The 23,679-nt window shown below is 33.8% G+C and overlaps 1 protein-coding gene across 1 annotated transcript; it reads left to right on the top strand.

Annotated features, from left to right (window-relative positions):
- Window positions 1-11,287: 11,287 nt before the first annotated feature.
- LOC143609445 (uncharacterized) lies at window positions 11,288-13,637 on the top strand. The gene is made up of 5 exons (XM_077084202.1): window positions 11,288-12,320; window positions 12,414-12,421; window positions 12,530-12,820; window positions 12,902-13,453; window positions 13,497-13,637. Exons 1-5 carry the CDS (start codon window positions 11,288-11,290, stop codon window positions 13,635-13,637), a joined length of 2,025 nt encoding a protein of 674 aa, XP_076940317.1.
- The last annotated feature ends 10,042 nt before the right edge of the window (window positions 13,638-23,679 follow it).

Below are 23,679 nucleotides of genomic sequence, written 5' to 3'. Positions count from 1 at the left end.
AATGTGGGTTGACCTGCTAACCCGTTTAAGAGTTTCTAAGTTGATATTTTGATTTCAGACATGAAAATTGTTAAAACTTAAGTTTAAAGGTTAAATATTTTGATTTTTAATTTTTCATAATATAACTAAGCAGTTAATGTGGAAAAATATCAGATATCGTTCCAAGGACCGACAACTGAGATATCAGTTGTCGCGGTGAGATATTGGTAATTTTAATATCATGTAAAATTCATATATATAGCAATTTAATACTAACAATTCAATATATTCTCCTCCCATTAACAAATTAACCTTTTGCAACTTGCAAACACCAACAATCGTAGTAAGTAGGAAATGATTAAGACTTAAAACACTAACATAGAACACTAAAAATTGATAATTAAGACTTAAACATTGATATCAGGAATGTCGATGATATATCAGTACCGATATTCTGACTGATGTTTTAACCGATATTCTACCAAGGGACCAGTAACCGATATATCACAATATCAGTGATATATCGGCGATATCAGCTGCATAGCTATATAACTTTTAGAAAGAAATGAATTTCCCGTTTGAATCTTTATACTCTCATATTCATGAATGAACATAAACGGGTCAACCCAAAACACAACTGATCAAAATTGACCATTTATCAAAATCTAATGTTAAGACAGATCGTTATATCGAGTTGGAGATGCCATTGTTGTCGTACAATTTTCTATAATCCAAAGCGCCCCGTTCGCTCTTAAAAGAGGAGCATAATTGATGGACAAGAACCAACGTTAATTACCAAAGAAACTCTGACGTTAGGTAGGAAAATAAATTAAAGACTAAATTGAATAGTCGGTATTTACTAACGGCTTACCAACGAAATATGTCACACTCTCAAATTTCACCTATCGAGGTTTTACCGTGAGCCGTATGACATGCCAAGATCTAGCTTATTCGTTATACCGAGCATTCATACAAAGTAATTAATCATCATTTAAGTCTCATTTAAACATGAGAAAATAATTTAAACCAAACGGCTAAAAAGTTTAGCGAAAGCATTAAGTAAAAATTCAAAAACAATTAACCAAGTGCTCAAACACGCACAACCCATCTCAAACCAAGACATATGTAAAAGCAATTGTATAAAATAAAATGTGCAACTCTAAAGCAAGTGAATGCGACATGAATCCAATAAAATACCTAGCGATCTGGCAAGTATAATTACTCAAGTGTCAACACGAGATTGTTGAGTTCAAATGTTATGAATAAAAATTGAAAAACTGTAGTTTTAGTTTCTAGTGCATTTCTAATATATCTAGGTAGCTAGCATATTACATGTTAATAGACGATTGAACCGAAGCTGAATGTTATATATGTTGTTGTCTTTGTGCCGGTCTATCACAAAACACTGGAAAGAATGTTAGGTCATTAGTACACCTATTTTACGACCTCCAGTCGTGCTAGTGTGACTAGCCCGGTCGGGTGGGGTTTGCCAAACCCAATAGTACTACTCAATATTACTTGCTTTTTTTTTCCCGAAACCAAGCATATAAAAAGAGTTGTGTTTTTTTCCTGAAAGCAAGTATATAAAGATCGTTGGTGTTTTCTTCCCGAAAACAAGTATCGGAAAATCGTTTGTGTTTCTCCTCGAAAACAGTAATGAAAATTATGAACTCACCTTAAGATGTATGCACGGGTTTCCACGAAAAGCTTAACAAGAAAGAGTATGCCCATCTAATCATTACACACGATCCTAAAACCCACGTAAAGATTCACAGATATACACAAGTTTGACTCGACGACTCGTTGGTGATAACATTAATGTCAGTAGTGATAAGATGTCCTAACATGTATCTTACATTACGTAATGATCAAACAATCAAGTATTTCATCAAATAACTCAAAACTCAAGTTCAGATTAAGCATTCATAGGCAGATTTTAGCACGTACAAGTGAATTTTATTAACTTAGCATACCATGAAATTAAATTATATAGATTTTACTATAGTAGCATACATGTGTTAGGTTACTCAAACATTTTTTGTTACATTTTTCTCGTGCACAAAAAAATTTACAAAAATTCAATAGTTACATAAAGGTACACGCAGCTAATCACAATATGCAACATAAAGTTTTGACTTGGTTTATTCACAATACTTATCCAAATCAAGCAAACCAATTGGGTATCTTCCTAACTCATAACATAAAATTACAGAAGTGGAACCAACCATTTTGGTCTTGTCATTAACAAGTTATGTTGTCGGGGGGTCTAGACCTGAAAACCACTTCCTGAATCAGTTTTGACATGCAATCTTGTAAAATAAGAAAAACCATCAAGAACTTGTCCAAAAATTGTAAACCTGGTTTTATGAAATCTAGGATCGAATCACTATAACTTAGAATCAAGAATCGATTAAAAAAAATCATTTATCATCGAGTTACATTCCAATCAATAAACGAGTATGAATTTGTTGCAATTCTGTTCTATACAAAACTCATGCACAATTCATGTTTACTACAACCCTAATGTTCTAATCCATGAATCAACGAATACATAACATCATAATCATCATACAATACTCACATTACAGAGAATCTTCATGTCATGTATAGCTTTTCCATCAAGAACTCGCGAAACAATCTAGAAACGAAGATTAAACAACAATTACTTACAAGAACGATTGAGTCATGATTAACATGATCTCTCCTACTAATCTCCAAGACTCCAAAATCACCCAGGAGCTCAGAGAATTCATCCAAAAACGGCTAAAGACATTTTAGGGTGTTTAGGGTTTGCAAAATCGTTTTAAACAAAAAAATCTTGCTACTGGCAATCGTCACGTATCAGGTAGCTATATATATATATATATATATATATATATACCCGTATGGTATTTTAGCTAATATTATAATAAACAAATGCAATAGTTAAATATAATAGAAACTCGTTTACCTTGGCTCGAACTCTATTCGTTCACAAGCCAATTTTGAGCAAGTTTCGAGCAACCCTCAAACATTTAAGCCTCCTAGATCGAATATGAAACACATAATTATATAGCACGTAGCAACTATATCCGAATTATTTAACATGGCTGGTTCGACATTAATCACCAACGCGTGCAAACGGACTCGTGTGTGTGACTGATTACCGACTCGTGTAAATGTTATGCATGAATGTTTAAAATAACGTAGTATGTGTTAACGCTTATTCTGAAAATGTGGGGTGCCACAAAATATTACCTCATGTTTAAAACGTAGATTAGGGATAACTATTTATCGTTGATTTGTTAATGTTCATGGATAACATTTTGGATTGATTTCCTACATAGACTTTTGAGCGGTTTATTAATATAGGGCATGTAAACGAGAGATAATTTGTCGTTAATCTATGACTAGGTTTGAGGATATGATTTTACATTTGATTCTTGCTTAGATTTTTCAGTCGTTTATTTTTGTGTGACCCGTAATCGATGGACAGTCCATCAACAATAACTTTCTATCAATAGTTATTTAGACCTTGCTTATAAACGTTGAGTATTTGATTTCAAACCTAACATGGGAAACCTCCCAATATTCAGATATGGTAGTTCATTGTGTGTGTATGGTTTGTGAGAAGAGTTTACATGACATGCATTGTTAGTGCATTGTTTGAAATGGTGGTCTCGAAATTTAAACCCTTTATCATTGGTGCGATCTAGGTTTGAAAGTCTAATTCAGAAGTAGTGCACGCATGCAAAGATATTTTGTTTGTATGTGTTGCTCATACTGTGTCATTGGGATTGTGGGCTCGCATACAAATGTATAATTAATATCTTCTGTGTTGCCCTTTCTGTTCATCGGTTCCATGGGCACATGTATAAAGATAAGCGAATGTGTTTTGTAGTTCACGCCTAGCCATAGACACACACTTGGACGCGCATACAGAGTCAGGGAATGTGTAATATATGGAAGTATAATATAGTTTGTTTGTAAGATCTAAATATACGAATAAAAGAGCTTGTTCATAAGATATGGAAGCAACAACAGAAACAGCAACAATATAACAATAATATAGGATCAGTTCCATATTATCTTGTTATGACTTGGTATGAGTTTGTGTAACCAAAATTAATCTAGTAGCATATGCTAAGGCCAATTCGTAACCAAGGGTGTATAGTTTTCATACGTAAGGATTCGTAAGCTAAATTGACTACTTATGACCGCGGTCTTGTGTGTGCAATAGTAACCAACAAACACATATCAAAGGCCCATAAAATCCCAACATCGTATAACTCCCACGTAAGGAACACTAAGCACTGATTACTTTTTATGACATCGTGTGGGTATACATAGCCAAAAGTAAGCCACAAGCACATGCCATGGCCTAACAAGGTCAAAGAGTGTGTAGTACTTATACACATGGACCATTAATAGACCTAAATTGACTTATTATCTATCAGTCGATGTGAGTTTGTAAAGCCAAATTGGCCTACAAGGGTTCATTAACAAGGATAAGGTGGCTCAAATTACTTGTTACTACTTGATGCGAAGGTATGTAGCCAAAAGTAACTCACAAACACATGTCAATGGCCATCAAGACCTAACAATGTATAATATATATAAACAAAGAATCGTTGGGCCAAATTGACTTGTTATGATCCGATGTGGGTTTATAAATCCAAAAGTAACCTACACATACATGTCAATGGCCATCAAATCCCAGTAGTGTGTAGTATCCAAACGCAAATTAATGATTACTTGGCCCAAATTAATTTGTTATGACCCGATGTGTGTTTCTGTAGTCAAAAATTGACTTGTTATGATCCGATGTGGGTTTATAAATCCAAAAGTAACCTACACATACATGTCAATGGCCATCAAATCTCAGTTGTGTGTAGTATCTAAACACAAATTAATGATTAGTTGGCCCAAATTAACTTGTTATGACCCGATGTGTGTTTCTGTAGTCAAAAGTAACCAACAAACACATAAGGAAATTAAACGACAATTATGGTGTTTATTACGACTCACAAAGTGTTGAGCCACAAAATACATATCGTTTGCAATTTGTTCTGCATCCAAAGTTTCAAGCAATTTTTGCATCTTGTCGTCTTAGAAACATTTGTTTTCTTTAAACTTCTTGTTTTTCTTTTTATATTTTTCTAATTTGCTTTTGAACATGTGGTTTTCTTTTGTCTCCTCTATAAAATTTGTCCCTCGACAAATTCTTAGTATTCACGGAATCCCATATATATTTAATTAACATTAAAAGCACCAAAGTTAATATATAAATATACATACATACTCGTAGAGGAAAGTTAGCATACCAACTAAAAAGTTGTGCTAAACATACGAATTAAAATTTATATATATATATATATATATATATATATATTAAAGTAATGTAATTATACAATGTTATAATTGTATTACATCGTAATTACACCATACGCATATATAATTACACTGCTTGATTGTTACAGTTAGCATGTTAATTTAATTCGTATTTGATCCAAACCCCATATACGGGTACATAAGATTCTTGATTGCTCCACCTTTTTAACACAAGTTATATGTGTAGTTTCTAAAGTTACACAAACACAACGGTGAGCACTGAGAAGCGCATGGATTAGCAACATGGTTTTTGTTTTAAAAACGATCCGTGAGATGTAGGTTTTATTTAAGAACATGATTAAAACAATCTGCTCATGCGTAGTGGTCATGTTGTGGAGGAGAAAACTAGCCATGTTGTGAAGGGGAAAATTAGCTCAAAACGAGGGAAACGCCACTACACCACTTAGCTGTGAGGTTAGTTTTGAGTTGCTTAGTTGTATAACAACGGTGGTGGGGGTGTGTTGGGCCAATCTCATTTTTTTGTCTTTTAATTTATGTTTTTTTATAATAAAAAATAAAAATAATAACAATTGTGTAATGATTGAAAGGGGCATTTTATCACCAAACTACTTTTTACAAAACTATATATTACTGACTGGAATATCACATGTCAGAAAACGTCTGGTTGTACTTAGTTACCACTACGGGTGGTTTAACAATTGTGAAGGAAACAAATATATCTAGGACACCGGATGATGAAGCAAAAGTGATGACAACCTGCTTGTATATATGTTATATATCTTAAAAAAACAAATAAAAGTATATTAGAGATATTAGACATAAAAAATAGTTGATGAAACTTATGTTAAATTAAAAGTCAAGCTTAACCATATTTTATCCTTTCTCTGGTCTTCGTCTTGCAACTACATTTAAATCCTATTCATTACAGTTTTATTAACGTCACAATCTTTATTATTTTGATTTTTTTCGTGTTTATATGAAATATCTATTTCGATTGCATTTTTAAGATTATTTTTTGTGTTTTCCCGTTGCCTTTGATCAATTTTAAAGCTTATTTTTTGGTTTTACTATGAATTATTTCACAGTCTTTATTATTTGACTTTTTTTCGTGTTTATATGAAATATCAATTTAGATTACATTTTTCAGCTTATTTTTTGTGTTTTCTCGTTGCCTTTGATCAATTTTAAAGCTTATTTTTTGTTTTACTATTAACTAGTGTTTGGTCCGGCGCATTGAGCCGGGACAGGTTGGTAAAACCGGACAATGGTAAACCCAAGCGTCGTTGGTCCTAAGCGTTAAGGCGATAAGTTGACGCAAATTCGGTCGATTTTGATTGCGTACGTTATTATACTAGAACTAAAACCAAATATAAAACAAAAAAATTCTAAAATTTTAGGTGGACCAATGAGGTGGAGTCAGTTGGTAAAACTCGAGCGTTGAGGTACTCAAATTCGATCAGTTTCCGTCAGGTTCGTTACGGTACTAGAACAAAAAAATCGGCATTCGGTCGGCTTTGGTTACGATCGTTACAGCACTTGAGCTAAAATAAAACGCGGCGACTCTACGCGAATTTGACCGGTTTCCGTCACATTCGTTATGGTACCTGAACAAAATCATAACAAAAAAAAAATGTCTTCGGCCAAGTGGCTCAATAAGGTACTATGACACCAAAACTCTAATTTATATTAACATATTTAAATAAAAAACACAAATAAAATATTTTAAAAAAAAGTAAAAAGAAGAAACTAAAAAAAAATCTATTTGAAAGAAGAAGTCTCCATCCACTTAACAAAAATAAAATGTTAAAAGTTGCTCCATATGAGTCTTGAACTTGAGTAGTTAATCATTGTCAATCACTGATACACCTAACATCAACCAACACGTCAAGATGTTACAATTGATTACACTACTAGAAAATGGTAATGTTTTCTACAAAAATTTCCAACGCATTTCTTACAAACGCCATTTCCAACACGTTTCTAACGAAATTCCTACGCAAAAGGAAAACCCTAAATTTTGCATCAGAATTGTGACTATTGTGTTGGAAATGCGTAGAAAATATTCCAACACATTTCCAACAAAAAAATTAGTTGAGCGTAACAAAGAAAAAAAAATAAACATAAGTAATAAATTTCGTTGGAATTGCGTAGGAAATATTCCAACGCATTTTAAGGAACATTTAATTACAAACTTTTGTTAAATTTATAAATTATTATTATTAGTAGTATTAATATTACTATATTATTACGACTCTTATTTTCTAATAGTATTAATTTTTAAGGTTTATTGGATTTTAATAATCTCTATTTAATGGTATTTGCTGATAATAATTCATATTCATTTTATAGCCATTGGCGGTCAAATTTAAAAAAGTTGGCCTCCAATGGTCCCCCGTTAAAAAGGACTTAACGGCGTTATACTTTTATTCGAATTTCAAACTAATGTTTTAGGGTCTTTGATCGGAAGAAGGATACGAGTCAATTGGTTTAAAACTTAGCTTGAAACGTTGATCCAAACGACTTGATTTTTGTTAATTGTAAGTTCAAAGATCCAAATCGAAGCATTGTTTCATCATTTTAGAGCGTCGTTTCAAACAAAGTTTTACATTAGTCGACTCGTATTTTCGTTCCGATCAAAAGCCCTAAAACATTAGCTTGAAATTCAGAAAAAAGTATAACGACGTTAAGTCCTTTTTAACAAGGGACCATTGGGGGCCAACTTTTTTAAATTTAGGACCACTGGTGACGATAAAATGAATTGGGATTATTATCGTCCAATACCATTAAATAGGGATTATTAAAATCCAATAAACCCATTTTTAATAGTGTTAATTTTCTGTTTTTTTCTAAGAAAGTTGTTGATATAATATTATAAATTTATTAATATTAATATACACATAATATACATATATACTATTTGGACATTGCAATTGAATTCCAACAAAGTACAAACAGATAAAAGAAAAGAAGTCAAGGTGCGGGATCGAACATCTGAACCATACGTCTCCTTCAGCAAGAGGAACTACGGGTGCAAATGAGCTGAGCTGCTCGCGAGCTACTCGAGATCGGCTTGTTAAAAAGCTTGATCGAGTCGAGCTTAATTGAGCCCGAAAAGTAAGCTCGTTTAATAAACGAGCCCGATCTTCACTTATCGAGCTCAAGCCGGCTCGCAAGCCAACAACCGAAGAATATTCTGAATGAGTTACTGGCTAAACTTACCACATCGGGATACACTCGTCTTTCGATCCAGAGAAAACCCTCACCTAATGCAAATGTACGTGAACATTCGCCCGAAGACACAATAGTGCGGTGAGATAAAACCTATTTAATTCAAGGATTTCAACTAATGAATGTCATCTACTCGCATAGTCTCTCATCATCACCCTAGTACCGCCGAAAGTAAATGCTCGCAAGCCTAATGAGTTTGTCATTTATGATTTTGTATTAATTAATATATAATGTTATGAAAAAATAAATAAAAATAACTAAATAATATATATTATTTTATAAATAAAATTACAATTGAAAAAATTATATAAAATAATTATAAATATATAAAATATAATTAATAATAATAAACGAGCCGAGCCCAAGCCGAGCTCGAGTATAAAAATCTACTCACGAGCCGAGCTCGAGCTTAAAAATCTCCTCACGAGCCAAGTTTGAGCTTTGAAAATAGAGCTCAAAACTAGCTGAGCCTGAGCTCCGTGTAAATTAAACAAATCAAGGTCAGGTTCGACTCGTTTACACCCCAAAATTGAGGAACTAAGCTACTGGTCTTTGAATGCATTTGTTTATTTTATCCAAAAACGTTTTTTTTAATAATGGTTTGTTGACTTTGGTTTTGAATGCATATAGATTCATTTATCCAAAAAGCTTTTTGTTTTATAAATATATTGTTGACTTTTCTTAATTACCTCCCAACTAATTACTCAAACTTAGCGGCGTAAGAATAGGAAGGTCCATCAACTATTTTTTAACCATCGATGAATTCTTTGCATTTGTTGGTGATTGAAATTGAAATCGAACCACACCATTGCACCACCACTAAATCATCTTACTATAATACTAGCCGCCACCAATTGACGGCGAGGCTTCCTAACTCATCAGCTATTTCGGTTGCGACTGGATTCGGGTAACAATTTTGATCTTCTTCCTTTGTTCTGCATATGCATAATTGTTCGAATACAACGTGTGATAATTGATTTGTTACGGAGACTAGAACTTTGTCAAAATTGAAATTGAATTAGAACTGGTTGTATAGTTATATATCATATATATGAAAACAAATGAAATTGAGGGATGATACCGTACCGAACGTATCAGTTCTATACTGGTATTGGTATCCATGTTGTTTTATTTACTTTTGGCATGGTTTATATATATATATATATATATATATATATATATATATATATATAAACAGTCTTATTGTTTTATAGAATTTAGAAAATGGTCCAACAAATTTCAAACCGTGAAGCCAAACATGAACCAACGATTTGGTTTGGTTCGGTTTTTAAAATTAACGGTTTGATTTTGGTTTTCAATATAAAAAACCGTTACTAACGGTTTGGCTCAGTTTGACCTAAAAACCGTCAAAACCGGACCGCAAATACCCATATAGTGCAAATTCTTCTTTTAGTTGGGGTTCTTAATTTGATTATATGCTGACTTCAGGTTAGAGGAGCTTTCTGGTTGTCCAAATCCAAATGTCGTTTAATAGAAAATTGATGTACACGATGAGAACCACTAACGGTCTTCTCAATCCGGTATTTCTTCAAATAGTAAATTGTTTCTTGGATTTTGCATACACAAACGCAACAAACACTCAAACAGAAATTGTAGAAGGGGTTGAGGTTAAATTAATTAGATGCCCGTGTTGTAAGTGTGAAAATCGTCATTTCAAGACAAGAGAGGAGGTTAAGTGTTATCTAATTGCCAAAGGATTCATGAAGAATTATCAGAATTGGTATTCGCATGGTGAATCATTTCCTACAGAAGATGTGGGCCAATGTTCAAACCCCATACCATGTCTACGTGTGTGTCAAGACCCTGATGACGATCTACGTGAATATACCGGATATGATCAAATGGTTATCGAAAGCATGCATCAAAATAATCATCCTTATTATCAGCAAAGCCCACAAGATCCAAATAAAACAGTAGAGACATTCTATACCATGTTAGAGCAAGCTAATGAGCCTTTATGGGGTGGTTCTAAAAAGGCTAGCATATTCGCTACCGCCACCAAATTATTGAACTTGAAATCAGATTGTAATATTTTGGACTCAACATTTGATAAAATGCTTCTGATTATAAAAGACATTCTACCTGATGGTGATAAGCTACCTAGAAACTTTTATGAGACCAAGAAGATGAAGCCACTAGAATTGCCATCACAGCGTATTCATGTGTGCGAAAACCATTGCATGCTATTCAATAAAGAATATTCTAATTTGGATCATTGTAAAGTATGTAATAAAGATAGATACAAGGAAAGAGGGAAAAAGGTACCTAAGTTGGTGATGAACTACTTGCCTGTTTGGACCACGACTTCAAAGATTGTTCTATTCAAAAAAGACGGCCCAACATTTGACATGGCATGCAGATCATCATAGGAACCCGGAAAAGATGAGTCATCCTAGTGAAGGTCGGGCCTGGGACCATTTTGACTCGGTCTTTCCCGATTGCACAAGATACACGCAATTTTCATCTCGGGTTATGTACCGATGGGTTCAGTCCAAATAATACAGGCGGAAGCTCATATTCATGTTGGCCGGTTTTTATTACGGTTTACAACCCACCTCCTTGGTTGGCCTTAAAAGAGCAATACCTACAAATTCCTTTGATTATTCCAGGTCCGAAGAATCCCAAACAGAATCTAGACGTTTTTCTACAACCTTTAGTAGACAAGTTGAAACTGTTGTACACTCATGGCATTGAAACTTATGATGCTTCTCGACTGAACAATTTCCAAATGAGGGCCGTACTATTATGGATAGTTAGTGACTTCCCTACTTATGCAATGTTGTCGGGTTGGAGCACGCATGATAGGTTAGCTTGTCCATATTGCTCGAATTATTCGGGATCATTCCAGCTTCAATTTGGAGGGAAAGCGTGTTGGTTTGACTGTCATAAGCAGCATCTTCCCACGAGACACTGCTTTCGGAAAGATAAGATTAACTTCCGAAAAAACATAGCGGTTAAGCATGAAATACATCTTCCGGAGCCGTCTGGAGAGGAAATATGGCAGACTATCCAGCATTTCCCCACCGTTTATCAAGGTAAACCATATGGTAAAGGATATAAAAAACCACCAGGTTTTGGGGTGACACATAATTGGGTAAAGAGAAGCATCTTTTGGGAACTTCCGTACTGGCATAAATTGTTGATCCGACACAACCTTGACGTGATGCATATCGAGAAGAATGTTTTTGAGAATCTGTTTTACACAATTATGGGCACCGACAACTCCAAAGACAATATGAAGGCAAGACAAGACATAGAGAGTCTTTGTGACCGGCCTCTTTTGAACCCCATCTGTGATAGCAATGGAAAGATGACCAAAGTTAGGGGAGATTACACTCTGCAAAAAGATGACGCTAAAAATGTATGTGTGTGGTTGAAAAAGCTTAAATTTCCAGACGGATATGCATCCAACATAGGGAGTTGTGTAAACATCGAAAAATATAGTTTTTATAGTTTCAAAAGCGATGATTGTCATGTGTTTATGCAACGGTTGCTTCCACTTGCTATTAGAGGTTCTGTTTCAAAAGAGACATATGAGGCCGTAACAGAGTTATGCATGTTCTTTCAGGTCTTATGCTCGAAAACGTTGCATATATATGACTTGGTTAATATGAAGCGCACTATTGTTCAAACGGTGTGCAAGTTGGAGAAGATATTTCCTCCCGGTTTTTTTGATTCCATGGAACATCTTGTCATACATCTAGCTGATGAAGCTCTCTTGGTGGTCCGGTGCAATACAGATGGATGTATCAATATGAGAGGTAATCATACATTGTTTGGAATCTTGTATATTAAATATTTTTCAAAATTATGTTTAACATTTGTAACACATTGTTGATAACTACTAAATGCAGGAAGCTTGGTTTGATAAAAAGAAGAATTAGACACAAATCAAGGGTTGAGGGTTCAATCGCTAGGGAACACCTAGTGAATGAACTTGACACCTACTGTTCTCTATACTTTGACCTAGAAATTGAGACACGCCACACAGAATTTCGCACCACAACATCCCAGCTCTTCGGGTGGAGACTCTCAACTAAGCATGTTTGTTGTTCCATCACGAAGATTATATGAAAAAGGTGGCAAGAGAAGACACATGGATGCTGAAGAACATAAAAAGGCTCACACCTATGTTATTCTAAATTGTGAAGAAGTTCCCCCTTATGTCATCGAGTTCGATAAGGTAGCGCCACAGCTGTATCCGGACGAGCCGACTTTGTTTCTTAAAGATGACCACTTTGCTGATTGGTTTAAAACCCGCGTATGTAAAGCTAATTAAATCATTAAGATTGTAATTAGGGTATTATTAACCAACCCGATGCACATGTGTTCTTTAATGTAGGTAAGGATGGGCTTATCTGATGGAAGCACTCGTTATTTGGAAATTTTAGCAAATAAACCTTCGAAGTATGTTCAGTCTCACAACGGGTACTTTGTAAATGGTTATAAGTTCCACACACAGATGTATGGTAAGGGACTTGTAACCAATAACTATGGCGTATTCGTGAGAGGGGAGGCACATATTGCTGAGGAGTCCGATTACTATGGCTTATTGGATGAGGTAATAGAGCTTCAGTATTATGGCAATGGGCCTCACACAGTTGTCTTGTTTAATTGTACATGGTTTGATAACAATCGCGGTGTAATAGTTAACAAAAATAAGTTGGTTGATGTGAATCCCAAGTACCAACTTCGAAGTAACGACCCGTTTGTCTTGGCATCACAAGCGAAACAGGTATTTTACACATCATACCCAGCTGTGACACGTGATACAAAAGGTTTATGGGCAGTTGTCAAGACAAAAGCTCAACACATATATGAAGTTGCAAACGATGGAAACACAGAAGCGCATGAGTTCCTTCAGATTAATGAACGGTTTGAGTTACCGAATGAAGTAAATAGTAGTGATCCTCTTTACCCAATTACATGATGAGGAGGCTGAAGTTTTTGAAGAAGAACTATTTGAAGAGGAAGAATTTAAAGATGATGAGCATACATCTGATGATGATGATGATGATGATGATGATCAAATGGTTTGTTCTGACCCCTCTTCAGATGAAGGCACACATGATTGTTAGGCACATTATTTGTTAAACTTTAAACATTTGCTATTTATCATGTGGTATGTGCATTTTAAATTATTTTTTACTAACTATTATGTGTTAACAACTTTTTATATACAAGAAGTTCGAGCACAAATGGAAAATAAATTGGAAAATAACCGAAAGGCAAGAGAAGACTTGGAACAACGAGTGAGGGAAATGGAAAATGAGCGTATAAAAAATGAAGAAAGGATGCAAAAATTTGAAGAGTTTGTTAGAAATTTTCACTCTTCTGCAAATTAGTAATGGTGATTTTGCAATCAAACCTTCTTAAGACTAGTACTATATTATGAACATTTTATTTTAAGCTTATTGTATTTCTAGTAGATTTGTAAAACATGTTTTGAATTATATTTAACATCTTTCTTTTTGCATCTTTAGCAGAAAAGATCTAGATTTTGTTGTTTCATTTTTTAGAATTTAATTTTTGGAATGTGCAAAAAAAAGAAATATTAAAATTAAAACTAATATTGGATGCATATACTGAAAATGAATAGGAAATAAAAAAAACAAAAAATAAATTAGATGTGTTGAAAATGCGTAGAAATATAAAAAAACAAAATTTGTTTAGATGTGTAGGAAATGCGTTGAAAAGTTTAAGAGAATAAAAAAGGAAAGTAATTATATTGCGTTAGAAATTCGTAAGAAAATAAAAACATTAAAAATAGAAAACAATATTTTCTCTCGTAAGAAATGCGTAAGAAAGTATATTAACATGTGTAGGAAATGCTCGTAAGAAATGTCTAAGAAAGTATATTAACATGTGTAGGAAATCCGTAAGAAAATGTTAACAAAAGTTCTAATTGTTTGGGACAAAAATGCATTGGAAATTTCCAACGACATATTTTTGTAGGTAATCTGTTGGAAAATGTGTTGAAATGTGTAGAAAAATATTTCTTACGGGCCTTTTTACCACACACCCGTTTTTGTTGGAAATGTGTTGGAAACAATGATTACCTACGCATTTCCATCGAAAAATGATGTAGGAAGTCAATGAATTTTCTAGTAGTGTTAATCATCCAAATAATTTACATAAAAACAAAACACAACTAATAAAATATTCTAAAAAAACTTTTGTGGCACCAAACTTCTAAATTATACTAGATATATAATTATTCGCTGTTAGTTACGTGTTTATGGTTGTTTATTAAAAAACCCCACTAATTAACACACAAAACTGTGTAGTTTGTAGGCTGAGTAAGCAAATTCCATTCCAACTTCTTAACGAAACTATTATTAAATTGAGTATACTTTAAAAAGAAACACAAACTTTCTTAAAAACTACAATATTAAATTTTAAAACTGCTGTCATGACTCGTGAGGGCTAATTAAATAACTCGAATGGACATAGTTAAATACAGTAGAAACTTGATAAATTAATACTCGATTATTTAATAAACTCTCTAAGATAATATTTTTTGCCGGTCCCGACTCGGGGATAGGATGCTAAATTAATAGTTAGCTAAAATTATAAGATAATATATTTTTGATAATTTCTTTAGACCCCATATAAAATATAAATTAATAATTCCTTATATATAGCAAATTACATGAATGATTTATGAAGGTTTCTTGAAAAATGACTCAATTGTCTTTTGTTTTTTGTTGAAATCAATTTCTCCTTGAATCTCGTCTCTATTTTTCCTTAGCATGGTAAGAACTTCTGGTGTTGTTTTCTCATAGCTCAACAAGAAATTCTTGCAATTGCTTTTGAGTGAGACTTGGATTATCCTTGTTGTGCTTGCATAATGCTCTTCGAATCTCGTCTATCATTGTTTTTTTTTCACACCTTTAAGATGGGAAGCCGTGTTGTGTGTATGATTTGTTTGTGTTAATCTATTTTGATCTGGTATTTATATAGAAAATATTTTTAATGTCCATAAAGTGATACATTGAACACAAAAAGCATATTAAGGTGGGAGATTGAAGATTTCTTTCAAACTGGGCCGTTCATTTGATATACATGCATTGTATACAATAATTAAGTGAAAGCTTGAAAGGTGTTTATAAACTAAGTATTCTACTAAAAATCAATAAAATATTAATTAATATATAAATTAATAATTATTAATTTATCGATTAATTAATAACTCTTTTAATTAATAAATTTTGGTGGTCCTAAGTGTATTATTTTATAGAGTTTCTATTGTAAACAGCATTTACATATTAATCAAACACCAATGATGTGTCATAAGAGTCATACGGTTAAAATGAACATATGAGAGGAAAAAAATGACCATAATGACCAGATGAAATGACAAGAAACGGCTATATAAGTCGTATGCTGGCCACCCTTATGATGGTTTGAGAAAAAAACGATATGATGTGACCGCCTGCAAACCCGTGTGATAGGACCATTTTTTGTCTTCTCATATGGCTCGTATAATGTGACGAGTATTCTTTAACTAACTAAAAGTCATACGGATGGCGCATAAGCTATTAATTGCTTAAGGATTATACTAAAAGCATTAAAGGCAGGGGCGGATCTATGGTACAAATGGGTGGTTCCGAGGAACCACCCGAGTTTTGAAATAATAGTGTATTTATGTATAAAAATATTAAAGGAGCCACATTATAAATTGGAAAGGAACCACCACATTCTTATTTGACGCGCTTGTACAGCTGGTAAGTTGTTGATTTTGCAACCTAGAGGTCACATGTTCGATTCCGTTTTTTTACACTTATTTTTTTAACTCACTCTTATACCAATTAGGGTTTTATAATAATAATACACAAACACCACAAAACACACTGCAGCGTCTCTCCCCTGATCCCTCTTCAAGACTACCAGCCGTCCCCGTCCGTTCTCCGACCACCGCGTTACCGCTGCCGCTTTTCCGGCCGTCCTTCTACACTCCTCCCGCCGCTGCATAACCTTCCACTCTTCCTCGAAGCTCGATTGTTCGAATCCTCCCACTTTGAAGGAAAAGTTACATTCATTGTTAGATGTTAATTGTTCTTTTTCTTCTTCTTCAATGTTAATTGTTCTTAACTGTTATTGTTGGTTTCAATTTGTTAGGTTGTTAGAAAGATAAGCTGCAGAAGGTTATCTTTAAGTTGTTTATTTGTCCCCAGCCCTTGACCCTCTTCAGCCCCTGACTGCCGGCAGCCTCACTCCGTCAGCCACTTGTCCTCGTCACTCCGACCATCGTGGAAAGTCGACAACCTCACTCTGTCAGCCACTCAGCCGTCCCCGTCCTCTTGCCACTGCCTACTCTTACTCGAATCCTCTAATCCTCCCACTTTGAAGGTAAGTTTACATTCACAATCCATTATTAAATGTTAATTGTTCTTGACTTCTTGTAAAATGTTAATTGCTCTTGATTGTTAAGTTATTTGTTAAATTTAGTTTTAGTTTGTTAGATTGTTGGTTTTAATTTGTTAGTTTTTAATTTCTAATGACGGTGTCTCTTTTATTATTTTATCGTATTTTTATTATGTAATGAACTTTCTCGAACCATCGAACCGACCCGAACCTTAACCCGACCCGGATTTTTTTATACCCGACTCCATGAAATAGAAACGTCTAAAAGTAGTGCACCACCTGGAAAAAAATCCTGGATCCGCCACTGATTAAAGACTATGATTTGTTGAAATTTAAACGTCTTAAAATGGCCAACCTTAAATGTATTTACAGAATAAAGTATATAAATATATATGTACGTGAGAGAGTGGGCCACATACTCTTCCGCAGAAGCGAACCACACATCCGCAGACAACAGTGGAATATGGTTTTAGGTCCATCTCCTTGGCTCCACATAGGACAAATGAATTAATGCTCACGTAGGAGGTATATATTTGATTATTTTTACTCATTTACTTAAACAAGTGAAAACCGTATAGTTTATTATTGGAAAATTAGATTCTAATAATCCAAACTATTAATCACTGGGTCAATAAGAATCTCATTAACAATCTAACCGTTGGCAATTCCAATTTTTAGTTTTGTTACCCACAACAATTCCAGTTTAACATATAGTTAGCCTCGTTAAGTTTTGTTGATTTGGTGTATTACGTGGCGATTACATGGCAATCGCTTTTTTTAGTGATGTAGCATTAGAATAGATATTGTTTTTATTAAAATAATTATATTTAATGAAATATTAAAAATAAAAAAGCGAGACCCACCTACCACTAACTTCATCTTTAACCTCATCCACTCTCCATCAACCACCATCACCGGTCATCCTTTCCGATGAATAGGCTTAGGTTATAATAGAAAGTATGACTTTTTAGGAATGATAAGAAGTAATCTAGTTCATTGATTATGGATATGGATGGTTAGGATTAGTTTATGAGTGAAATCAAGTGTTAGCTAAGGGAATGACATAATAGGGATAACACATTGATTGACTTTCTCTCTCCACATGCAAGACACATGTCAATTCCTTCATCATTTTAAAACGTCCATAACTTTTTTATACGATATTATTTAAAAAAATAAAATCACACAAAACATTAGTGAGTTTTTTCAAATTGTGTTTCACAAAATTGTGTTTTATTAAATTGTCTTATACAATTGTGTTTTTCATTGTGTTTTTTCGTTGTTTTTTTTACATTGTGTTTTTTCATAATGTTTTTCTTGATGCATTTTCTGGCGATTTTTTCTACGAATATTTTTAGGAAAAAATTCCCGTGACTTTTCCGGCCAAAATATTCTGACGAATTTTTCGGTGAAAATTCCTGACGACTTTCCGGTGATATTTTCCGGCAAGGCGGTGGCGATGGGTGACGGTTGTGGTGCTGGTGAGCGGTAGAGTGGTGGTGGCTATAGGAGATGAGTGAAGATGTAAGTAGGCTTTTGTGATTAAATTAAATAGGTTTTTGAGATTAAAATAGCGGATCAAAATAATTTTCTTCCTAGCCTTACTAGAAAAATGAAACTTCTTATTTAAGTCCAACCCTTAAAAAATTAGATGGTTTATTAAAGTAGTTAAGTTTAATAATAAGAAAGCAATTATACAAAACGACGATAGCTAGTAATAAAATATATAAATATTTGTTTGAATGTTTGCTAAAAGTTTATGGAAACTGGAAAGGTTATCAGATGTGGTTGTAGATGTTTTAGGAACATACATTGCGTATAATCTAAATATCTAAGTGATTCATAGATGGGAGTCCAACAAACGCCTCTCTCTCCTCCATGTTAACGTTGTTCTTACGAACCATCCCGTTCACTCTCCTTTTGCTCTTTCAAAAGCATCTTGAGGGCTTTCTTAAACGTGCGTGACCACGGACTGGAAGATCCTAGGCTCCTTCTCTCTAGAGCTGTGAACATATACGACATATATGCCGTAGATGTTTATGTATATAGTTTGCAATTTTCTTTTTTGTAATATTTCATTCTTATTAAAATAAAATTTCTTTTTTGTTTTTTTATTTCTTTTCGTTCTGTGTCATCGTTCTTTGTTGATTACATAAGCTCACAAGTCACAACCTCCATTCCATTGGAGATTGTAAAGAGGTTGGTAAATGGTGGTGTGGGTGGGTGCATGGTGGGTCATTCACTCGTGGAACTGATAACTGGCAGCATTAGAATAATGGTGATGGAATCCCACCGTTTCATCCACTGTGTGGCTCCCTGTCGACGTCTTTTTCATTTGACCGACAATAATCTTTGCAATATATCCCTTGTTCAGGTTTTAGTGTTTTAAGTACACCAAAACAACACATACATTCCCGTCCTTCAATTCAACTCTATTAATTTGAAAGTGTTTCATCAAGGTCTAGGCCTCAACGCCTTTGCCATGAAGGGGAGTTTTAGCAATTATGTATATTTTTCATGCATTGAATATATATTTATGAATCTGGGTCTTAAAACAAATGTGTCCAAAATCACAGTTATAAAAGGAAGTGGCCAAATTTGGCATTACAAGAGAGCTGCCAGGTCACAGCTATCTGAATTGAACCCCACCTAATTCAACCAAAGCATGAGAACACCTTCTTCTTAAAAGACCAAGTGTTCTGGTTTCCTCCTTTGACGCCCCCTATACAACCACAACACTTGGTCTAACACTACTTGACACTATAAGTTAATCATTCAATCAAACAGTTAATTGTAAATTAACTCTATTATCAGTACTGGCAATCCCTTATTAGTGGTGGTGGTGGTGGATAATGTTATTGACGTCTTAACGGTGTTAACCAACATCGTTTGAACGATAATTTTTGGCGCCAAGATTAACTACCAGCCAACCATCGGTTAGGATATGTATATATGTATTCATTGGCACATTAATCCGATACCAAGATATTAACGATTGTACTCCTAATTGATTAGACTTATTATGTTATTGTGTGTGATTTCATCTGCACATACAAGAACATACCAATTTGATTGTTCATCGTTACATAAGAGAGAAAAGAGAGTGGGATACTCTTGATAACCAACAATCCGGTATCAGAGCATAAGTAGGCGATCCAATTCGTCGAAACTACGCGAAACTTTAAACATAGCATTTTATGATCCCTTGTTTTCACTGTGAAATGGAGAAATGAAATTGGACAACAAGAAAGAACAAGATGATGCAAAATTGACCCAGGCGAACTTAAAGCAACAAACGAGCGGACAACACGATTCGACAAGCGACATATGCCAGCAACCAAGATCAACGTGTGATATTCAATTACACAAAAGAACAATATATCATTGATGGAACCGAACACAGTTTATGGAACAGAATTTGGTATGCTAATAATTATTTTAAACATCATTATGCAAGCAATCGATCCTTTTCAGGAATTTAAAAACTCGTTTGGTATCGAAACAAGAACTGACGAGAATAATATTATGTTTGTAAGAGAGATTGGAACGGTTGATCTAGCCTCACATAATATGATGTAAGGTCAAGTGAGAAGGAACTGAATGTTATATATCTCCCATGTTCCTCGATAAACTCATAAATATGGTTAACAATAAACAAAATCTTGTCTACGAACACGGATGCGTGTGGTACAAATGATTATGAAGTTAGAAGAATTGAATCATTAGAACAAGAACCACAAAAAGGAATTAAGATACTTAGATCAGTACTTCATGCATTATCACTAGCTAGAACATAAAGAGTTGATTGGAATGAAGCCATTATCAAGGGGTATAGAATACTGATAATTCACAATTACTGCATAGCCTTGGTAAATTTGTTGGATGAACTGAATTTTGTGCATAAATCCCGAACCCTATTTAAAGGAAAGTTTGACATCACGATTTCCTAGTTTCTTTATGACTTTCTCTTTTCCTTTTTAGCGTCAAATTTCTGTCATGTGGGAGACTTAAATCCAAGACCTCAACCCATTGATATTTTTATGACTATTTCATAGCCCTCTCAAATGGCCCTATCCTACCATATATTGAGGACAACACTGAGAACAATATCCGGGTAGTGGTAGCCAAAGATCTTGGTTTTGATTGGAACGATGGTTATTTGATGAGGGTAACATATACACAATACCTGAATATGCTAGAACTTAGAATACACAACAAGGTACAAATAGTTTAGAAGTAGGTTACAAAACTCGATGAATTAATGGAACCAAAAGAAGATGATGATATATGCTAACTAGCAGGGCCATCTCTGAGAATCGCTAAAAATTTTAAGCCAAAGACGAGCATAAATTCGGGCCTTAAGTAAAACTTTTGAACATTTATGGTTGAGCTCTACGTCTTCAATCTTCTTAGTCAGTCTTATCTGTTTACAAAACTTTTAAATGGGCATTGGCTTTTGTTAATGATTTAGGCTATATAAAGTTGATAATTTGGTTATGAGTTTGATTTTAAGAATGGTCTAATGGTATTAAAGTTTAAATACAGTCATTTTAAAAAATATATATAGGTATATTATTTTTTTAAAATTTTTTTGGCTTACAGGACGATTGGGCCAATGTCGGTCGACCTTCCTGCCTCCTCATCTAAGCTGGGCTTGCTAACGTATGGTACAAGTGATCTCAAGAGGCATCCCCAATTAAATGATGCGACTATGCCCTTTTATTGGAAGTGAAGGAATGCGGATAAACGACTAATGATAAGAAAAAGGTTTGACTTCATTTGGAAGAGCCGCTCAAGCCTTGGAGGAAATTATTGGATCTCTGCTCAAGACTCTTCCTAAACCCAATTAAGTTTAGGGAAGTATGTTAATTATAAACTTAATTCTTTTATTATTTATATTATGTGTATAATTAAAATCTCAGTATATAATATTATTGACGGATTAACGGTGTTAACCAACTTAGTCATCCTCGCCGTTTAAACGGTTATTTTGGCGCCAAGATTAACTACTAGTTAACCGTCGATTAGGATATATATATACACACTCTTAATTGGCACATTAACTGATACCAAGGTATTCACGATTGTACTCTTAATCAATTACACTTATTATATTTTTTTATGTGTGATTTCTGTTGTACATACAAGAACAAGCCAATTTAATTGCTCATCCTTTTTATAACATTTTTCTAGTTTCATTGAGATCGCAAATGTGCTTTTTTGATAAACTGAAGTGGACACGGGATGATATGTGTCCGTGAGAGCAAGCGTGCTAGGCACCTTATGTTGTCTCCTGTGTATGTTGCTTCGTCAATAGTACACAAAGGGAGAATTTGTTTTCCTTTTGAGTTTATAAGTGTATACAGTAAGGCTATGATGACTGAATGCGAATTGAGCCAAGATCTGTGATTCTCCGTAGCTTGGTGTGGCAATATTGGAGGACGACAAGTGCGGTATGTATCTTCAGTTCTCCACTTGCAACATGTCTTGCAGCTCTTGCTATGTAATAAAATTGGTATGAGCCTAATTTAGAAAAAGTTTGCTTATTATTTATATATATAGACCAAACTTCTCTATTAAATATTGACTGTTTAATTGCTTTGGGTTGCATGCCAATTGATTGCCTGGATCAACTGATAAATCAAAAGCAGGATGCTGCACTATTACATTTACTATTTTAAATTGATTGTGTTTTTTAACATATTAATTGATAGTTTTGATTTTTTATACCTTCATTGATAGTTTTTGTTCGATAAACAATTGATAATTCAAACATATTGCTTGAGTCTTGAAATCAAACTGAGTGTTATCAGTTTGCTTGAACTGTATAATACCTTGAGTTTTCATATTTGAATTTTAACTAGTATTAAGACCTGTACATTGAGGCGGGACAATTAAACCAAACAAAAAATAGACGTAAAAACATTGAAAATAGATGTAAAAACGTTGAACCATGCACGCATGTTAACATAGTTGAAACGGTATAGAACATAAAACATGCATAGAAAACAATAAATAAGTTAAACGGTATAGAACATAAAACGTTGAAAAGAATAAATAAGTCAAAACTAGAAATAACATTATTTAAGCATGTTAGAGTTAATATAGTATATAAACAACAACGACGACAATAACGACATCATAATAATAATTATAATAATAATAATAAATTTATAAAGTATAGGTTTATTAAAAATAAAAGTATAAAGAATAGTATGTAATTCAAACAAAACCATAAGGGATATAATGTAAACTCAGTAATACTCTAAGAGAAGAAAGTTAAAACTTAGTAAAGTGTGAACAAAGAAAAGTGAAATAGCGAGAGATACGATACTAACCAAACAGCAAATGGTACACAATAAGACATGAAAATAAAGGAGTGGTAACTTTGTAAGTAAGAGCAATTTTGATAGATAATATATAAGAAATTACTTGAAGTCACAATCTTTAATATTTGAATTGCTATTCTCTATGAATTCAAATGATTTTTCAGCTGCTATTTGTAAATGTAATTGGTGTTGTTTAATTGCTATTGTTTTATTCTTAAGTGCAATTTTGTAAGCATAATTTTATCCCAAATTATCATAACACCTTTAAGCTATACAATCCATTTAGTGGACTCAATGAAGTTGGTGCTAAAAGTTCTATTCGTGATGGTTTTGCATATTAAACTAAAATCAGCTTTTGTTTAATGTGTTTTCATGAACACTTTTATTTCTAACAATCTTTTTCATAACAGGTGAATGGTAGTCT

Source organism: Bidens hawaiensis, unplaced genomic scaffold (genome assembly GCF_021521415.1).
Source record: "Bidens hawaiensis isolate Kalapana, Puna unplaced genomic scaffold, B.hawaiensis_p1.1 tig00002181_1, whole genome shotgun sequence".
NCBI classification, from domain to species: domain Eukaryota; kingdom Viridiplantae; phylum Streptophyta; class Magnoliopsida; order Asterales; family Asteraceae; genus Bidens; species Bidens hawaiensis.
The sequence above is the reverse complement of the archived record's forward strand: the minus strand, read 5'-3'. Positions and strand labels throughout refer to the sequence as shown.